The 20,292-nt window shown below is 50.1% G+C and overlaps 1 protein-coding gene across 17 annotated transcripts in view; it reads right to left on the reverse strand.

Annotated features, from left to right (window-relative positions):
• Positions 1-960: 960 nt before the first annotated feature.
• LOC112227456 (eyes absent homolog 1-like) overlaps positions 961-20,292 on the reverse strand; it is a 143,808-nt gene continuing 124,476 nt past the window's right edge. For all 17 annotated transcript variants that reach the window (XM_042308843.1, XM_042308857.1, XM_042308856.1 and 14 more), the window contains one exon: positions 961-1,481. In XM_042308843.1, the coding sequence (XP_042164777.1) occupies positions 1,401-1,481 (81 nt within the window). In that variant the 3' untranslated portion in view covers positions 961-1,400. The remainder of the gene's footprint in view (positions 1,482-20,292) is intronic.

The raw sequence follows: 20,292 nt of genomic DNA on the forward strand, positions 1-20,292 counted from the left end.
GAGAGAGGGAGAGAGCGAGAGCGAGACAGAGAGCGAGATGGAGAGAGAGAGAGAGAGAGAGAGAGAGAGAGGGAGACAGAGAGAGAGGGAGAGGGAGACAGAGGGAGAGAGAGAGAGTTGGATGTCACCCCCACTCGGGTTGCTTGGGGCGGTGGGCCTTCAGAACGAACGCACAGATAATGAAGACAGGTATAGGGTTCAGATGAATTGTGGCCGTATGTCAACATGATGTCGACTGTTTCATTGTTCAGTTTCTCTTTTTTTAAAGGTCTCTTTCTGTTCATTTTTTCTCTCTAGTTGAATGCAGGGAGGGGAGGGCGGGAAGGAGGGAGGGCAAGATGGCAGCCAGGTAAAGAAGGGGGAGGGCAGACGACACAAAGGGCCCCAGAGAGTCTGTTCTGGGTGGGAGGACCTGAGTGGCTGTGGTGAAAGTAGAAAGTTGAAAGGTTGCAAGGCAAGGTGGAGCAGGAAGTGTAGGGTCTGGTAGAGTAGTTGTGGTATGTGGAATACTAGGGGCCAGTAGGGGTCAGTAGGGGCCAGTTGGGGCCAGTAGGGGTTGGTAGTGGCCAGTGGGGGTTGGTAGGGGCCAGTAGGGGTTGGTAGGGGCCAGTAGGAGCCAGTAAGGTCTGGTAGAGTAGTTGTGGTATGTGGAGCACTAGGGGCCAGTAGGGGTGAGTAGGGGCCAGTTGGGGCCAGTAGGAGCCAGTAGGGGCCAATAGGGGTCAGTAGGGGCCAGTTGGGGCCAGTAGGAGCCAGTAGGGGCCAGTAGGGGCTGGTATGGGCCAGTAGGGGCCAGTAAGGTCTGGTAGAGTAGTTGTGGTATGTGGAGCGCTAGGGGCCATTAGGGACCAGTAGGGGTTGGTAGGGGCCAGTAGGAGCCAGTGTGAGCCAGTAGGGGCCGGTATGGCCCATTTAGGGGCCAGTAGGGTCTGGTAGAGCAGTTGTGGGGCCTTTGGGTAGGTGCATTGGGCCGGTAGGGTGTAGGGGCCTTTGGGTAGGTGCATTGGGCCGGTAGGGTGTAGGGGCCCTTGGGTAGGTGCATTGGGCCGGTAGGGTGTAGGGGCCTTCGGGTAGGTGCAGTGGGCCGGTAGGGTGTAGGGGCCTTTGTGTAGGTGCATTGGGCCGGTAGGGTGTAGGGGCCTTTGGGTAGGTGCAGTGGGCCGGTAGGGTGTAGGGGCCTTTGGGTAGATGCATTGGGCCGGTAGGGTGTAGGGGCCTTTGGGTAGGTGCATTGGGCCAGTAGGGTGTAGGGGCCTTTGGGTAGGTGCATTGGGCCAGTAGGGTGTAGGGGCCTTTGGGTAGGTGCATTGGGCCGGTAGGGTGTAGGGGCCTTCGGGTAGGTGCAGTGGGCTGGTAGGCCGAGCTGTAGGTGTCACGGTCTGAGCAGTAGGAAGCGGTAGCTACAAGTACTCCAGGTCCAGAGCATGGTGGAGAGCCATAAGGTCAGAGTGGCTGGAGATTCTCCAGAAGGGCATGTTGTGCTGCGGAGAGGAGAGAGGAAACAGGAAACAGGACCATCAGAATAGGTACACACTTTTTTAAAAACAAAATCTCTATTTAGTGCCAAATGAAGAACCCTTTTTTTCTAAGTGTGTACTAGAACCAGGGGTGATTTTAACATGTATTTTGGTAGGGTTAACTCCTTGTAAAAAAAGGCGTAGAAATTTCTTGAAGATTGCCAATGCAAATCTTATTTTATTAGTCACATGTGCCGAATACAATAGGTGTACGAGCCCCTAAACAACAGTGCAGTACCAAAAACATCTGGATAAGAATAAGAGATAAAATAATATAAAAATAAATAATAATAATAAAAGTAACAAGTTATTAAAGAGCAGCAGTAAAAAATAACAATACATACATGGGGTACCGGTACAGAGTCAATGTGGAGACTATATACAGGGTATTACGGTACAGAGTCAATGTGGAGACTATATACAGGGGGTACCGGTACAGAGTCAATGTGGAGGCTATATACAGGGGGTACTGGTACAGAGTCAATGTGGAGACTATATACAGGGGGTACGGTACAGAATCAATGTGGAGACTATATACAGGGGTACTGGTACAGAATCAATGTGGAGACTATATACAGGGTATTACGGTACAGAGTCAATGTGGAGGCTATATACAGGGGTACCGGTACAGAGTCAATGTGGAGGCTATATACAGGGGGTACTGGTACAGAGTCAATGTGGAGACTATATACAGGGTATTACGGTACAGAGTCAATGTGGAGACTATATACAGGGGTACCGGTACAGAATCAATGTGGAGACTATATACAGGGTATTACGGTACAGAGTCAATGTGGAGACTATATACAGGGTGTTACGGTACAGAGTCAATGTGGAGACTATATACAGGGGGTACCAGTACAGAGTCAATGTGGAGGCTATATACAGGGGGTACCGGTACAGAGTCAATGTGGAGGCTATATACAGGGGGTACCGGTACAGAGTCAATGTGGAGGCTATATACAGGGGGTACCGGTACAGAGTCAACGTGGAGGCTATATACAGGGGGTACCGGTACAGAGTCAATGTGGAGGCTATATACAGGGGGTACCAGTATGGAGTCAATGTGGAGGTTATATACAGGGGTACCGGTACAGAGTCAATGTGGAGGCTATATACAGGGGGTACCGGTACAGAGTCAATGTGGAGGCTATATACAGGGGGTACCGGTACAGAGTCAATGTGGAGGCTATATACAGGGGGTACCGGTACAGAGTCAATGTGGAGGCTATATACAGGGGGTACCGGTACAGAGTCAATGTGGAGGCTATATACAGGGTATTACGGTACAGAGTCAATGTGGAGACTATATACAGGGTATTACGGTACAGAGTCAATGTGGAGGCTATATACAGGGGGTACCGGTGCAGAGTCAATGTGGAGGCTATATACAGGGTATTACGGTACAGAGTCAATGTGGAGACTATATACAGGGGGTACCGGTACAGAGTCAATGTGGAGGCTACATACAGGGGGTACCGGTACAGAGTCAATGTGGAGACTATATACAGGGTGTTACGGTACAGAGTTAATGTGGAGGCTATATACAGGGGGTACCGGTACAGAGTCAATGTGGAGACTATATACAGGGGGTACCGGTACAGAGTCAATGTGGAGGCTATATACAGGGGGTACCGGTACAGAGTCAATGTGGAGGCTATATACAGGGGGTACCGGTACAGAGTCAATGTGGAGGCTATATACAGGGTATTACGGTACAGAGTCAATGTGGAGACTATATACAGGGGGTACCGGTACAGAGTCAATGTGGAGGCTATATACAGGGGGTACCGGTACAGAGTCAATGTGGAGACTATATACAGGGGGTACCGGTACAGAGTCAATGTGGAGGCTATATACAGGGGGTACCGGTACAGAGTCAATGTGGAGACTATATACAGGGGGTACCGGTGCAGAGTTAATGTGGAGGCTATATACAGGGGCTACCAGTACAGAGTCAATGTGGAGACTATATACAGGGGGTACCGGTACAGAGTCAATGTGGAGACTATATACAGGGGGTACCGGTACAGAGTCAATGTGGAGGCTATATACAGGGTGTTACGGTACAGAGTCAGTGTGGAGACTATATACAGGGGGTATCGGTACAGAGTCAATGTGGAGGCTATATACAGGGTGTTACGGTACAGAGTCAATGTGGAGACTATATACAGGGGGTACCGGTACAGAGTCAATGTGGAGGCTATATACAGGGGGTACCGGTACAGAGTCAATGTGGAGACTATATACAGGGTGTTAAGGTACAGAGTGAATGTGGAGGATATATACAGGGGGTACCGGTACAGAGTCAATGTGGAAACTATATACAGGGGGTACCGGTACAGAGTCAATGTGGAGGCTATATACAGGGTATTACGGTACAGAGTCAATGTGGAGACTATATACAGGGGGTACCGGTACAGAGTCAATGTGGAGGCTATATACAGGGGGTACTGGTACAGAGTCAATGTGGAGACTATATACAGGGTATTACGGTACAGAGTCAATGTGGAGACTATATACAGGGGGTACCGGTACAGAGTCAATGTGGAGACTATATACAGGGTATTACGGTACAGAGTCAATGTGGAGACTATATACAGGGTGTTACGCTACAGAGTCAATGTGGAGACTATATACAGGGGGTACCGGTACAGAGTCAATGTGGAGACTATATACAGGGGGTACCGGTACAGAGTCAATGTGGAGGCTATATACAGGGGGTACAGGAACAGAGTCAATGTGGAGGCTATATACAGGGTATTACGGTACAGAGTCAATGTGGAGGCTATATACAGGGGGGTACCGGTACAGAGTCAATGTGGAGGCTATATACAGGGGGTACCGGAACAGAGTCAATGTGGAGGCTATATATACAGGGGTACCAGTACAGAGTCAATGTGGAGGTTATATACAGGGGGTTACGGTACAGAGTCAATGTGGAGGCTATATACAGGGGGTACTATATACAGGGGGGTACAGACTCAATGTGGAGGCTATATATACAGGGGGTACCAGTACAGAGTCAATGTGGAGGTTATATACAGGGGGTACCGGTACAGAGTCAATGTGGAGGCTATATACAGGGGGTACCAGTACAGAGTCAATGTGGAGGCTATATACAGGGTGTTACGGTACCAGTACAGAGTCAATGTGGAGACTATATACAGGGGGTACCGGTACAGAGTCAATGTGGAGACTATATACAGGGGGTACCGGTACAGAGTCAATGTGGAGGCTATATACAGGGGGTACCGGTACAGAGTCAATGTGGAGGCTATATATATATACAGAGTCAATGGGGGCTATATACAGGGGGCACCGGCACAGAGTCAATGTGGAGGCTATATACAGGGGGTACCAGCACAGAGTCAATGTGGAGGCTATATACAGGGGGTACCAGTACAGAGTCAATGTGGAGGCTATATACAGGGGGTACCAGTACAGAGTCAATGTGGAGGCTATATACAGGGGTACCGGTACAGAGTCAATGTGGAGGCTATATACAGGGGGTACCGGTACAGAGTCAATGTGGAGGCTATATACAGGGGGTACCGGTACAGAGTCAATGTGGAGGCTATATACAGGGGTACCGGGCACAGAGTCAATGTGGAGGCTATATACAGGGGGTACCAGTACAGAGTCAATGTGGAGGCTATATACAGGGTATTACGGTACAGAGTCAATGTGGAGGCTATATACAGACAGGGGGCTATATACAGGGGCACAGAGTCAATGTGGAGGCTATATACAGGGGGTACCGGTACAGAGTCAATGTGGAGGCTATATACAGGGCATTACGGTACAGAGTCAATGTGGAGGCTATATACGGTACAGAGTCAATGTGGAGGCTATATACAGGGCATTACGGCACAGAGTCAATGTGGAGACTATACAGGGGGCCGGCAGCACAGAGTCAATGTGGAGGCTATATACAGGGGCACCGGCACAGACTCAATGTGGAGGCTATATACAGGTATTACGGCACAGAGTCAATGTGGAGGCTATATACAGGGGGTACCGGTACAGAGTCAATGTGGAGGCTATATACAGGGTATTACGGTACAGAGTCAATGTGGAGGCTATATACAGGGGGGTACCGGTACAGAGTCAATGTGGAGGCTATATACAGGGGCTACCAGTACAGAGTCAATGTGGAGACTATATACAGGGGGTACGGCACAGAGTCAATGTGGAGACTATATACAGGGGGTACTGCACAGAGTCAATGTGGAGGCTATATACAGGGGGTTACGGCACAGAGTCAGTGTGGAGACTATATACAGGGGGTACCGGTACAGAGTCAATGTGGAGGCTATATACAGGGGGTACGGTACAGAGTCAATGTGGAGACTATATACAGGGGGTACCGGCACAGAGTCAATGTGGAGGCTATATACAGGGGGCTACAGAGTCAATGTGGAGACTATATACAGGGGTTACGGTCAGAGTCAATGTGGAGACTATATACAGGGGGTACCGGCACAGAGTCAATGTGGAGACTATATACAGGGGGTACCGGCACAGAGTCAATGTGGAGGCTATATACAGGGGGTACGGCACAGAGTCAATGTGGAGACTATATACAGGGGGTACCGGTACAGAGTCAATGTGGAGGCTATATACAGGGGGTACGGCACAGAGTCAATGTGAGACTATATACAGGGGGTACCGGCACAGAGTCAATGTGGAGGCTATATACAGGGGGTACCGGTACAGAGTCAATGTGGAGACTATATACAGGGTGTTACGGTACAGAGTGAATGTGGAGGATATATACAGGGGTAACCGGTACAGAGTCAATGTGGAAACTATATACAGGGGGTTAAGGCACAGAGTCAATGTGGAGGCTATATACAGGGGGTACGGTACAGAGTCAATGTGGAGACTATATACAGGGGGGGGGTACAGGGGGTACAGAGTCAATGTGGAGGCTATATACAGGGGGTACTGGTACAGAGTCAATGTGGAGACTATATACAGGGGGGTACGGTACAGAGTCAATGTGGAGACTATATACAGGGGGTACCGGTACAGAGTCAATGTGGAGACTATATACAGGGTGTTAAGGTACAGAGTGAATGTGGAGACTATATACAGGGTGTTACGCTACAGAGTCAATGTGGAGACTATATACAGGGGGTACCGTACAGAGTCAATGTGGAGACTATATACAGGGGGTACCGGCACAGAGTCAATGTGGAGGCTATATACAGGGGGTACAGGAACAGAGTTAATGTGGAGGCTATATACAGGGGGCTACCAGTACAGAGTCAATACAGGGGGAGACTATATACACAGGGGCAACCCGGCACAGAGTCAATGTGGAGACTATATACAGGGGGTACCGGAACAGAGTCAATGTGGAGGCTATATACAGGGGGTACCGGCACAGAGTCAATGTGGAGGACTATATACAGGGGTACCGGCACAGAGTCAATGTGGAGGCTATATACAGGGGGTACCGGTACAGAGTCAATGTGGAGGCTATATACAGGGGGTATACGGTACAGAGTCATGTGGAGGTTATATACAGCACAGGGTACCGGTACAGAGTCAATGTGGAGGCTATATACAGGGGTTACCGGTACAGAGTTAATGTGGAGGCTATATACAGGGGGTACCGGCACAGAGTCAAGAGTCAATGTACAGAGTCAATGGAGGCTATATACAGGGGCACCGGCACAGAGTCAATGTGGAGGCTATATACAGGGGGCACCATGCACAGAGGTGGAGGCTATGGCAGACAGGGTAACTGCACAGAGTCAATGTGGAGCTATATACAGGGGGTACGGGCACAGAGTCAATGTGGAGGCTATATACAGGGGGGTACCGCATACAGAGTCAATGTGGAGGCTATATACAGGGGGTACCAGCACAGAGTCAATGTGAGGCTATATACAGGGGGTACCGGTACAGAGTCAATGTGGAGGCTATATACAGGGGGTACTGCAGAGTCAATGTGGAGGCTATATACAGGGGGTACCAGTACAGAGTCAATGTGGAGGCTATATACAGGGGGTACCGGTACAGAGTCAATGTGGAGGCTATATACAGGGGGTACAGAGCCAGTACAGAGTCAATGTGGAGGCTATATACAGGGGGCACATGGCACAGAGTCAATGTGGAGACTATATACAGGGTATTACGGTACAGAGTCAATGTGGAGGACTATATACAGGGAGGGTACAGGGGGCACAGAGTCAATGTGGAGGCTATATACAGGGTATTACGGCCGGTACAGAGTCAATGTGGAGACTATATACATACAGAGGGGGTACCAGGGGGCACTGCACAGAGTGTGGAGACTATATACAGGGGGGTACGGTACAGAGTCAATGGGAGGCTATATACAGGGGTACCGGCACAGAGTCAATGTGGAGGCTATATACAGGGGGTACCGGTACAGAGTCAATGTGGAGGCTATATACAGGGGGTACCGGCACAGAGTCAATGTGGAGGCTATATACAGGGGGTACCGGTACAGAGTCATGTGGAGGCTATATACAGGGGGGTACGGTACAGAGTCAATGTGGAGACTATATACAGGGGGTACCGGTACAGAGTCAATGTGGGAGGCTATATACAGGGGGTACCGTGCAGAGTTAATGTGGAGACTATAGGGGCCACCAGTACAGGGTATTACGGTACAGAGTCAATGTGGAGACTATATACAGGGGGTACCGGTACAGAGTCAATGTGGAGACTATATACAGGGTGTTACGGTGCAGAGTCAGTGTGGAGACTATATACAGGGGCAGTACAGAGTCAATGTGGAGGCTATATACAGGGGGTACCTATATACAGGGGGGGCACAGAGTCAATGTGGAGACTATATACAGGGGGTACCGGTACAGAGTCAATGTGGAGGCTATATACAGGGTGTTACCGGTACAGAGTCAATGTGGAGACTATATACAGGGGGTACCGGCACAGAGTCAATGTGGAGGCTATATACAGGGGGGTACGGGCACAGAGTCAATGTGGAGACTATATACAGGGGTACCTGCACAGAGTCAATGTGGGAGGCTATATACAGGGGTTACGGTACAGAGTCAATGTGAGACTATATACAGGGGGTACGGTACAGAGTTAATGTGGAGGCTATATACAGGGGGTACCGGTACAGAGTCAATGTGGAGACTATATACAGGGGGTACCGGCACAGAGTCAATGTGGAGGCTATATACAGGGGGTACCGGACTATATACAGGGAGTCAATGTGGAGACTATATACAGGGGGTACCGGCACAGAGTCAATGTGAGGCTATATACAGGGGGTACCGGTACAGAGTCAATGTGGAGGTTATATGCACAGACAGGAGGGGTACCAGGCACAGAGTTAACAGGGGGTGGAGGCTATACAGGGGGTACCAGTACAGAGTCAATGTGGAGGCTATATACAGGGGGTAACGGCACAGAGTCAATGTGGAGGATATATACAGGGGTACCGGTACAGAGTCAATGTGGAGACTATATACAGGGGCACCGGTACAGAGTCAATGTGGAGGCTATATACAGGGGGTACTGTACAGAGTCAATGTGGAGGCTATATACAGGGGTCACGGTGCAGAGTCAATGTGGGACTATATACAGGGGGCTACCAGTACAGAGTCAATGGGAGGCTATATACAGGGGGTACCAGGCACAGAGTCAATACAGGGGGAGGCACAGATAATGTGGAGGCTATACCGGAGGTTATATACAGAGTCAATGTGGAGGCTATATACAGGGGGTACCAGTACAGAGTCAGTGTGGAGGCTATATACAGGGGGTATACTGCACAGAGTCAATGTGGAGGCTATATACAGGGTGTTACGGAACAGAGTCAATGTGAGACTATATACAGGGGGGCACAGAGTCAATGTGGAGGCTATATACAGGGGCACATCGGTACAGAGTCAATGTGGAGACTATATACAGGGGGTTACGGTACAGAGTCAATGTGGAGGCTATATACAGGGGGTACCGGCACAGAGTCAATGTGGAGACTATATACAGGGGGGGTACCGGTACAGGTCACAGATCACCGTGGAGGCTATATACAGGGGGGCACAGAGTCAATGTGGAGGCTATATACAGGGGGTTACGGCAGAGAGTCAATGTGGAGGCTACATACAGGGGGTACCGGTACAGAGTCAATGTGGAGACTATATACAGGGGGGTTACAGGGGCACCGGGCACAGAGTCAATGTGGAGGCTATATACAGGGGGTACTGGTACAGAGTCAATGTGGAGGCTATATACAGGGGGTACGGCACAGAGTCAATGTGGAGGCTATATACAGGGGGCACTGCACAGAGTCAATGTGGAGGCTATATACAGGGGGGTACCAGTACAGAGTCAATGTGGAGGCTATATACAGGGGGTACCGGTACAGAGTCAATGTGGAGGCTATATACAGGGGGTACCGGTGCAGAGTCAATGTGGAGGCTATATACAGGGGGTACCGGTACAGAGTCAATGTGGAGGCTATATACAGGGGGTACCGGCACAGAGTTAATGTGGAGGCTATATACAGGGGGTACCGGCACAGAGTCAATGTGGAGGCTATATACAGAGTCAATGGGGTACCGGTACAGAGTCAATGTGGAGGCTATATACAGGGGGTACTGCACAGAGTCAATGTGGAGGCTATATACAGGGGTAGCACAGAGTCAATGTAGAGGCTATATACAGGGGGTACCGGTACAGAGTCAATGTGGAGGATATATACAGGGGGTACCGTACAGAGTCAATGTGGAGGCTATATACAGGGGGTACCTGCACAGAGTCAATGTGGAGGCTATATACAGGGGCACCAGCACAGAGTCAATGGAGACTATATACAGGGTACGGTACAGAGTCAATGTGGAGACTATATACAGGGGGGTACCGGCACAGAGTCAATGTGGAGGCTATATACAGGGTACAGAGTACAGAGTCAATGTGGAGGCTATATACAGGGTGGGTACCGGTACAGAGTCAATGTGGAGGTATATACAGGGGGTACCAGCACAGAGTCAATGTGGAGGCATACAGGGGCATCGGTACAGAGTCAATGTGGAGGCTATATACAGGGGGTACCAGTACAGAGTCAATGTGGAGGCTATATACAGGGGGGTACCGGTACAGAGTCAATGTGTGAGACTATATACAGGGGGTACCGGTACAGAGTCAATGTGGAGACTATATACAGAGTCAATGTGGGGTATTAGGGTACCACAGAGTCAATGTGGAGGCTATATACAGGGGGTACCGGTAACAGAGTCAATGTGGAGGCTATATACAGGGGGTACCGGCACAGAGTCAATGTGGAGGCTATATACAGGGGGTACCGGCACAGAGTCAATGTGGAGGCTATATACAGGGCACCAGTACAGAGTCAATGTGGAGGCTATATACAGGGGGTACCGGCACAGAGTCAATGTGGAGGCTATATACAGGGGGTACCGGCACAGAGTCAATGTGGAGACTATATACAGGGGGGTATATACAGGGGGTACCGGTACAGAGTCAATGTGGAGACTATATACAGGGGGTACCGGCACAGAGTCAATGTGGAGACTATATACAGGGGGTACCGTGGAGCACAGAGTCAATGTGGAGACTATATACAGGGGGTACAGAGTCAGTGTGGGTACAGAGTCAATGTGGAGACTATATACAGGGGGGTATACAGGGGGGCACAGAGTCAATGTGGAGGCTATATACAGGGGGTACCGGCACAGAGTCAATGTGGAGGCTATATACAGGGGGTACCGGCACAGAGTCAATGTGGAGACTATATACAGGGGGTACCGTACAGAGTCAATGTGGAGGCTATATACAGGGGGTACCGGTACAGAGTCAATGTGGAGACTATATACAGGGGGGTACGGTACAGAGTCAATGTGGAGGCTATATACAGGGGGTACCGCACAGAGTCAATGTGGAGGCTATATACAGGGGGTACCGGTACAGAGTCAATGTGGAGACTATATACAGGGGGGTACCGGCACAGAGTCAATGTGAGACTATATACAGGGGGTACCGGCACAGAGTCAATGTGGAGACTATATACAGGGGGTACCGGCACAGAGTCAATGTGGAGACTATATACAGGGGGGTACCGGCAGACAGAGTCAATGTACAGAGACAATGTGGAGATATACAGGGGGGTACCGGCACAGAGTCAATGTGGAGGCTATATACAGGGGGTACCGGCACAGAGTTCAATGTGGAGGCTATATACAGGGGGTACCGGTACAGAGTCAATGTGGAGACTATATACAGGGGTACTGCACAGAGTCAATGTGGAGGCTATATACAGGGGGTACCGGTACAGAGTCAATGTGGAGACTATATACAGGGGGTACCGGTACAGAGTTAATGTGGAGACTATATACAGGGGGTACCGGTACAGAGTTAATGTGGAGACTATATACAGAGTTAATGTGGGACTATACCGGTACAGAGTTAATGTGGAGACTATATACAGGGGGTACCGGTACAGAGTTAATGTGGAGGCTATATACAGGGGGTACCGGTACAGAGTCAATGTGGAGGCTATATACAGGGGGTACCGGTACAGAGTCAATGTGGAGGCTATATACAGGGGGTACCGTGCAGAGTCAATGTGGAGGCTATATACAGGGGTACCGGTACAGAGTCAATGTGGAGGCTATATACAGGGGGTACCGGTGCAGAGTTAATGTGGAGGCTATATACAGGGGGTACCGGTACAGAGTCAATGTGGAGACTATATACAGGGGGTACCGGTACAGAGTCAATGTGGAGGCTATATACAGGGGGTACCGGTACAGAGTCAATGTGGAGGCTATATACAGGGGGTACTGGTACAGAGTCAATGTGGAGGCTATATACAGGGGGTACCAGTACAGAGTCAATGTGGAGACTATATACAGGGGGTACCGGTACAGAGTCAATGTGGAGGCTATATACAGGGTGTTACGGTACAGAGTCAGTGTGGAGACTATATACAGGGGTATCGGTACAGAGTCAATGTGGAGGCTATATACAGGGTGTTACGGTACAGAGTCAATGTGGAGGCTATATACAGGGTGTTACGGTACAGAGTCAATGTGGAGACTATATACAGGGGGTACCGGTACAGAGTCAATGTGGAGACTATATACAGGGGGTACCGGTACAGAGTCAATGTGGAGACTATATACAGGGGGTACCGGTACAGAGTCAATGTGGAGACTATATACAGGGGTACCGGTACAGAGTCAATGTGGAGGCTATATACAGGGGGTACCGGTACAGAGTCAATGTGGAGGCTGTATACAGGGTATTACGGTACAGAGTCAATGTGGAGACTATATACAGGGGGTACCGGTGCAGAGTTAATGTGGAGGCTATATACAGGGGGTACCGGTACAGAGTCAATGTGGAGACTATATACAGGGGGTACCGGTACAGAGTCAATGTGGAGGCTATATACAGGGGGTACCGGTACAGAGTCAATGTGGAGGCTATATACAGGGGGTACCGGTACAGAGTCAATGTGGAGACTATATACAGGGGTACCGGTGCAGAGTTAATGTGGAGGCTGTATACAGGGGGTACCGGTACAGAGTCAATGTGGAGACTATATACAGGGGTACCGGTACAGAGTCAATTTGGAGGCTATATACAGGGGTACCGGTACAGAGTCAATGTGGAGACTATATACAGGGGTACCGGTGCAGAGTTAATGTGGAGGCTGTATACAGGGGGTACCGGTACAGAGTCAATGTGGAGACTATATACAGGGGGGTACCGGTACAGAGTCAATGTGGAGGCTATATACAGGGGTACCGGTACAGAGTCAATGTGGAGGCTATATACAGGGGGTACCGGTACAGAGTTAATGTGGAGACTATATACAGGGGGTACCGGTACAGAGTTAATGCGGAGACTATATACAGGGGGTACCGGTACAGAGTTAATGTGGAGACTATATACAGGGGGTACCGGTACAGAGTCAATGTGGAGACTATATAAAGGGGGTACCGGTGCAGAGTTAATGTGGAGGCTATATACAGGGGGTACCGGTACAGAGTCAATGTGGAGACTATATACAGGGGGTACCGGTACAGAGTCAATGTGGAGGCTATATACAGGGGGTACCGGTACAGAGTCAATGTGGAGACTATATACAGGGGGTACCGGTGCAGAGTTAATGTGGAGGCTATATACAGGGGGTACCAGTACAGAGTCAATGTGGAGACTATATACAGGGGGTACCGGTACAGAGTCAATGTGGAGGCTATATACAGGGTGTTACGGTACAGAGTCAGTGTGGAGACTATATACAGGGGGTATCGGTACAGAGTCAATGTGGAGGCTATATACAGGGGGTACCGGTACAGAGTCAATGTGGAGACTATATACAGGGGGTACCGGTACAGAGTCAATGTGGAGGCTATATACAGGGGGTACCGGTACAGAGTCAATGTGGAGGCTATATACAGGGGGTACCGGTACAGAGTCAATGTGGAGACTATATACAGGGGGTACCGGTGCAGAGTTAATGTGGAGGCTATATACAGGGGTACCAGTACAGAGTCAATGTGGAGGCTATATACAGGGGGTACCGGTACAGAGTTAATGTGGAGGCTATATACAGGGGTACTGGTACAGAGTCAATGTGGAGACTATATACAGGGGGTACCGGTACAGAGTCAATGTGGAGGCTATATACAGGGGGTACCTGTATAGAGTCAATGTGGAGGCTATATACAGGGGATACCGGTACAGAGTCAATGTGGAGACTATATACAGGGGGTACCGGTGCAGAGTCAATGTGGAGACTATATACAGGGGGTACCGGTACAGAGTCAATGTGGAGAGTATATACAGGGGTACCGGTGCAGAGTTAATGTGGAGGCTATATACAGGGAGTACCGGTACAGAGTCAATGTGGAGGCTATATACAGGGGGTACCGGTGCAGAGTCAATGTGGAGACTATATACAGGGGGTACCGGTACAGAGTCAATGTGGAGACTATATACAGGGGGTACCGGTACAGAGTCAATGTGGAGGCTATATACAGGGGGTACCGGTACAGAGTCAATGTGGAGGCTATATACAGGGGTACCGGTACAGAGTCAATGTGGAGACTATATACAGGGGGTACCGGTGCAGAGTTAATGTGGAGGCTATATACAGGGGTACCAGTACAGAGTCAATGTGGAGGCTATATACAGGGGGTACCGGTGCAGAGTTAATGTGGAGGCTATATACAGGGGGTACTGGTACAGAGTCAATGTGGAGACTATATACAGGGGGTACCGGTACAGAGTTAATGTGGAGACTATATACAGGGGGTACCGGTACAGAGTTAATGTGGAGACTATATACAGGGGTACCGGTACAGAGTTAATGTGGAGACTATATACAGGGGGTACCGGTACAGAGTTAATGTGGAGGCTATATACAGGGGTGTACCGGTACAGAGTCAATGTGGAGGCTATATACAGGGGGTACCGGTACAGAGTCAATGTGGAGGCTATATACAGGGGGTACCAGTACAGAGTCAATGTGGAGACTATATACAGGGGGTACCGGTACAGAGTCAATGTGGAGGCTATATACAGGGTGTTACGGTACAGAGTCAGTGTGGAGACTATATACAGGGGGTATCGGTACAGAGTCAATGTGGAGGCTATATACAGGGTGTTACGGTACAGAGTCAATGTGGAGGCTATATACAGGGTGTTACGGTACAGAGTCAATGTGGAGGCTATATACAGGGGGTACCGGTACAGAGTCAATGTGGAGACTATATACAGGGGGTACCGGTACAGAGTCAATGTGGAGACTATATACAGGGGGTACCGGTACAGAGTCAATGTGGAGACTATATACAGGGGGTACCGGTACAGAGTCAATGTGGAGGCTATATACAGGGGTACCGGTACAGAGTCAATGTGGAGGCTGTATACAGGGTATTACGGTACAGAGTCAATGTGGAGACTATATACAGGGGGTACCGGTGCAGAGTTAATGTGGAGGCTATATACAGGGGGTACCGGTACAGAGTCAATGTGGAGACTATATACAGGGGGTACCGGTACAGAGTCAATGTGGAGGCTATATACAGGGGTACCGGTACAGAGTCAATGTGGAGGCTATATACAGGGGGTACCGGTACAGAGTCAATGTGGAGACTATATACAGGGGGTACCGGTGCAGAGTTAATGTGGAGGCTGTATACAGGGGGTACCGGTACAGAGTCAATGTGGAGACTATATACAGGGGGTACCGGTACAGAGTCAATTTGGAGGCTATATACAGGGGGTACCGGTACAGAGTCAATGTGGAGACTATATACAGGGGGTACCGGTGCAGAGTTAATGTGGAGGCTGTATACAGGGGGTACCGGTTCAGAGTCAATGTGGAGACTATATACAGGGGGTACCGGTACAGAGTCAATGTGGAGGCTATATACAGGGGTACCGGTACAGAGTCAATGTGGAGGCTATATACAGGGGGTACCGGTACAGAGTTAATGTGGAGACTATATACAGGGGGTACCGGTACAGAGTTAATGCGGAGACTATATAAAGGGGGTACCGGTGCAGAGTTAATGTGGAGGCTATATACAGGGGGTACCGGTACAGAGTCAATGTGGAGACTATATACAGGGGGTACCGGTACAGAGTCAATGTGGAGGCTATATACAGGGGTACCGGTACAGAGTCAATGTGGAGACTATATACAGGGGGTACCGGTGCAGAGTTAATGTGGAGGCTATATACAGGGGGTACCAGTACAGAGTCAATGTGGAGACTATATACAGGGGGTACCGGTACAGAGTCAATGTGGAGGCTATATACAGGGTGTTACGGTACAGAGTCAGTGTGGAGACTATATACAGGGGTATCGGTACAGAGTCAATGTGGAGGCTATATACAGGGGTACCGGTACAGAGTCAATGTGGAGACTATATACAGGGGGTACCGGTACAGAGTCAATGTGGAGGCTATATACAGGGGGTACCGGTACAGAGTCAATGTGGAGGCTATATACAGGGGGTACCGGTACAGAGTCAATGTGGAGACTATATACAGGGGGTACCGGTGCAGAGTTAATGTGGAGGCTATATACAGGGGTACCAGTACAGAGTCAATGTGGAGGCTATATACAGGGGTACCGGTACAGAGTTAATGTGGAGGCTATATACAGGGGGTACTGGTACAGAGTCAATGTGGAGACTATATACAGGGGGTACCGGTACAGAGTCAATGTGGAGGCTATATACAGGGGGGTACCTGTATAGAGTCAATGTGGAGGCTATATACAGGGGATACCGGTACAGAGTCAATGTGGAGACTATATACAGGGGGTACCGGTGCAGAGTCAATGTGGAGACTATATACAGGGGTACCGGTACAGAGTCAATGTGGAGAGTATATACAGGGGGTACCGGTGCAGAGTTAATGTGGAGGCTATATACAGGGAGTACCGGTACAGAGTCAATGTGGAGGCTATATACAGGGGTACCGGTGCAGAGTCAATGTGGAGACTATATACAGGGGGTACCGGTACAGAGTCAATGTGGAGACTATATACAGGGGGTACCGGTACAGAGTCAATGTGGAGGCTATATACAGGGGGTACCGGTACAGAGTCAATGTGGAGGCTATATACAGGGGGTACCGGTACAGAGTCAATGTGGAGACTATATACAGGGGGTACCGGTGCAGAGTTAATGTGGAGGCTATATACAGGGGTACCAGTACAGAGTCAATGTGGAGGCTATATACAGGGGGTACCGGTGCAGAGTTAATGTGGAGGCTATATACAGGGGTACTGGTACAGAGTCAATGTGGAGACTATATACAGGGGTACCGGTACAGAGTTAATGTGGAGACTATATACAGGGGGTACCGGTACAGAGTTAATGTGGAGACTATATACAGGGGTACCGGTACAGAGTTAATGTGGAGACTATATACAGGGGGTACCGGTACAGAGTTAATGTGGAGGCTATATACAGGGGTGTACCGGTACAGAGTCAATGTGGAGGCTATATACAGGGGGTACCGGTACAGAGTCAATGTGGAGACTATATACAGGGGGTACCGGTGCAGAGTTAATGTGGAGGCTATATACAGGGGGTATCGGTACAGAGTCAATGTGGAGGCTATATACAGGGTGTTACGGTACAGAGTCAATGTGGAGACTATATACAGGGGTACCGGTGCAGAGTTAATGTGGAGGCTATATACAGGGGGTACCGGTACAGAGTCAATGTGGAGACTATATACAGGGGGTACCGGTGCAGAGTTAATGTGGAGGCTATATACAGGGGTACCGGTACAGAGTCAATGTGGAGACTATATAAAGGGGGTACCGGTGCAGAGTTAATGTGGAGGCTATATACAGGGGGTACCAGTACAGAGTCAATGTGGAGACTATATACAGGGGGTACCGGTACAGAGTCAATGTGGAGGCTATATACAGGGTGTTACGGACAGAGTCAGTGTGGAGACTATATACAGGGGGTATCGGTACAGAGTCAATGTGGAGGCTATATACAGGGTGTTACGGTACAGAGTCAATGTGGAGACTATATACAGGGGGTACCGGTACAGAGTCAATGTGGAGACTATATACAGGGGGTACCAGTACAGAGTCAATGTGGAGGCTATATACAGGGGGTACCGGTACAGAGTCAATGTGCAGGGGGCACTGGTTAGTTGAGGTAGTATGTACATGTCGGTAGAGTTATTAATGTGACGATACATAGATGACAACAGAGAGTGGCAGTGGTGTAGAGACGAGAAGGGGGGTGTTAATGCTAATAATCTGGGTAGCAGGAGTCTTATGGCTTTTGGGTAGAAGCTGTTTAGAAGCCTTTTGGACTTGGCGCTCCGGCACCGGCACCGCGGTTGAATTGTTTCACACATTTTTTTTTTAAAGGTTTCTCAGCTTTTTTTTGTTCGACAGGGCAATAAGCAGAAACAAAGTAAGTGAGTCAGATTGAAGGACCAAGCGACTCCTCCTCTCACCTGGAAAAACATTCAGGTCAATAACACGGTCGTCTCTGACAGGTCTACTCCCTCCCCTGAGCCTACTAAAAGGCGCCATATGGGCCCTGTGTCAAAAATAGTGCACTAAACTAGGGAATAGGGTGCCACTTGGGACATAGAGACATCTCTCTCTCACTCTCTCTCTCTCTCTCTCTGTGTCTCTGTCTCTCTCCCTCTCTCTCTCTCTCTCTCTCTCTCTGTGTCTCTCTCTCTGTCTCTGTGTCTCTCTCTCTCTCTCTCTGTGTCTCTGTCTCTCTCTCTCTCTGTGTCTCTGTCTCTCTCTCTGTCTCTCTCTCTCTCTCTCTCTCTCTCTCTCTCTCTCTCTGTCTCTCTCTCTCTCTCTCTCTCTCTACAACTGCAGCAGCAAGGAGTAGAATCGTACTGCCGCTGACAAGCTCCTCTAACCTAGCAACGGTACAATAAATCTATCTAGAGCAGGAATTAAAGAAAAGTCCTCATGGTAAATTTGACTGAGTATATATCTCTGATTCAGAGAGACAGCCCAGCCTAATGAAACCTTGTTCTCATGCAGATAGTAGCAGAAAGTCATAGAGACAGAGAGAGAGAGAGAGGGAGAGAGAGAGAGAGAGAGAGAGAGGGAGAGAGAGAGAGGGAGAGAAACATGAGTCGGAGAAAGGGTCTTGTCAGTTAGAGTCGACTCCCTCCCTCCCTCCCTCCCTTCCTACCTCCATCCCTACCTACCTCCCTACCTCCCTACCTTCCTACCTCCCTCCCTACCTCCCTCCCTCCCTCCCTACCTACCTCCCTCCCTCCCTACCTACCTACCTACCTACCTACCTACCTCCCTCCCTCCCTCCCTCCCTCCCTCCCTACCTACCTACCTCCCTACCTACCTACCTCCCTCCCTCCCTACCTACCTCCCTCCCTCCCTACCTACCTCCCTATCTACCTCCCTCCCTACCTACCTCCCTACCTACCTCCCTCCCTACCTACCTCCCTCCCTACCTCCCTACCGCCCTCCCTCCCTCCCTACCTCCCTCCCTCCCTCCCTCCCTACCTACCTCCCTCCCTCCCTCCCTACCTCCCTACCTACCTACCTCCCTCCCTACCTCCCTACCTCACTCCCTCCCTACCTACCTACCTACCTCCCTCCCTCCCTCCCTACCTACCTACCTACCTACCTACCTACCTACCTACCTACCTCCCTCCCTCCCTACCTACCTCCCTACCTACCTCCCTCCCTCCCTCCCTACCTACCTCCCTCCCTCCCTACCTACCTCCCTCCCTCCCTCCCTACCTACCTACCTACCTACCTACCTCCCTACCTTCCTACCTCCCTCCCTCCCTCCCTCCCTACCTCCCTACCTACCTACCTACCTACCTACCTCCCTCCCTCCCTACCTACCTCCCTACCTACCTCCCTCCCTCCCTCCCTCCCTACCTACCTACCTCCCTCCCTCCCTACCTACCTCCCTCCCTCCCTCCCTCCCTCCCTCCCTCCCTACCTACCTACCTCCCTACCTTCCTACCTCCCTCCCTCCCTCCCTACCTCCCTCCCTACCTACCTACCTACCTACCTACCTACCTACCTACCTACCTACCTCCCTCCCTACCTACCTCCCTCCCTCCCTACCTACCTCCCTCCCTTCCTCCCTACCTTCCTACCTCCCTCCCTCCCTCCCTACCTTCCTACCTCCCTCCCTCCCTACCTCCCTCCCTCCCTCCCTCCCTCCCACCCTACCTCCCTCCCTACCTCCCTCCCTCTCTCTAGAGATGGTATCTTCATACTGTCCTCTCTCTAGAGATG

Source organism: Oncorhynchus tshawytscha, linkage group LG29, assembly GCF_018296145.1.
Source record: "Oncorhynchus tshawytscha isolate Ot180627B linkage group LG29, Otsh_v2.0, whole genome shotgun sequence".
Lineage (NCBI taxonomy): Eukaryota > Metazoa > Chordata > Actinopteri > Salmoniformes > Salmonidae > Oncorhynchus > Oncorhynchus tshawytscha.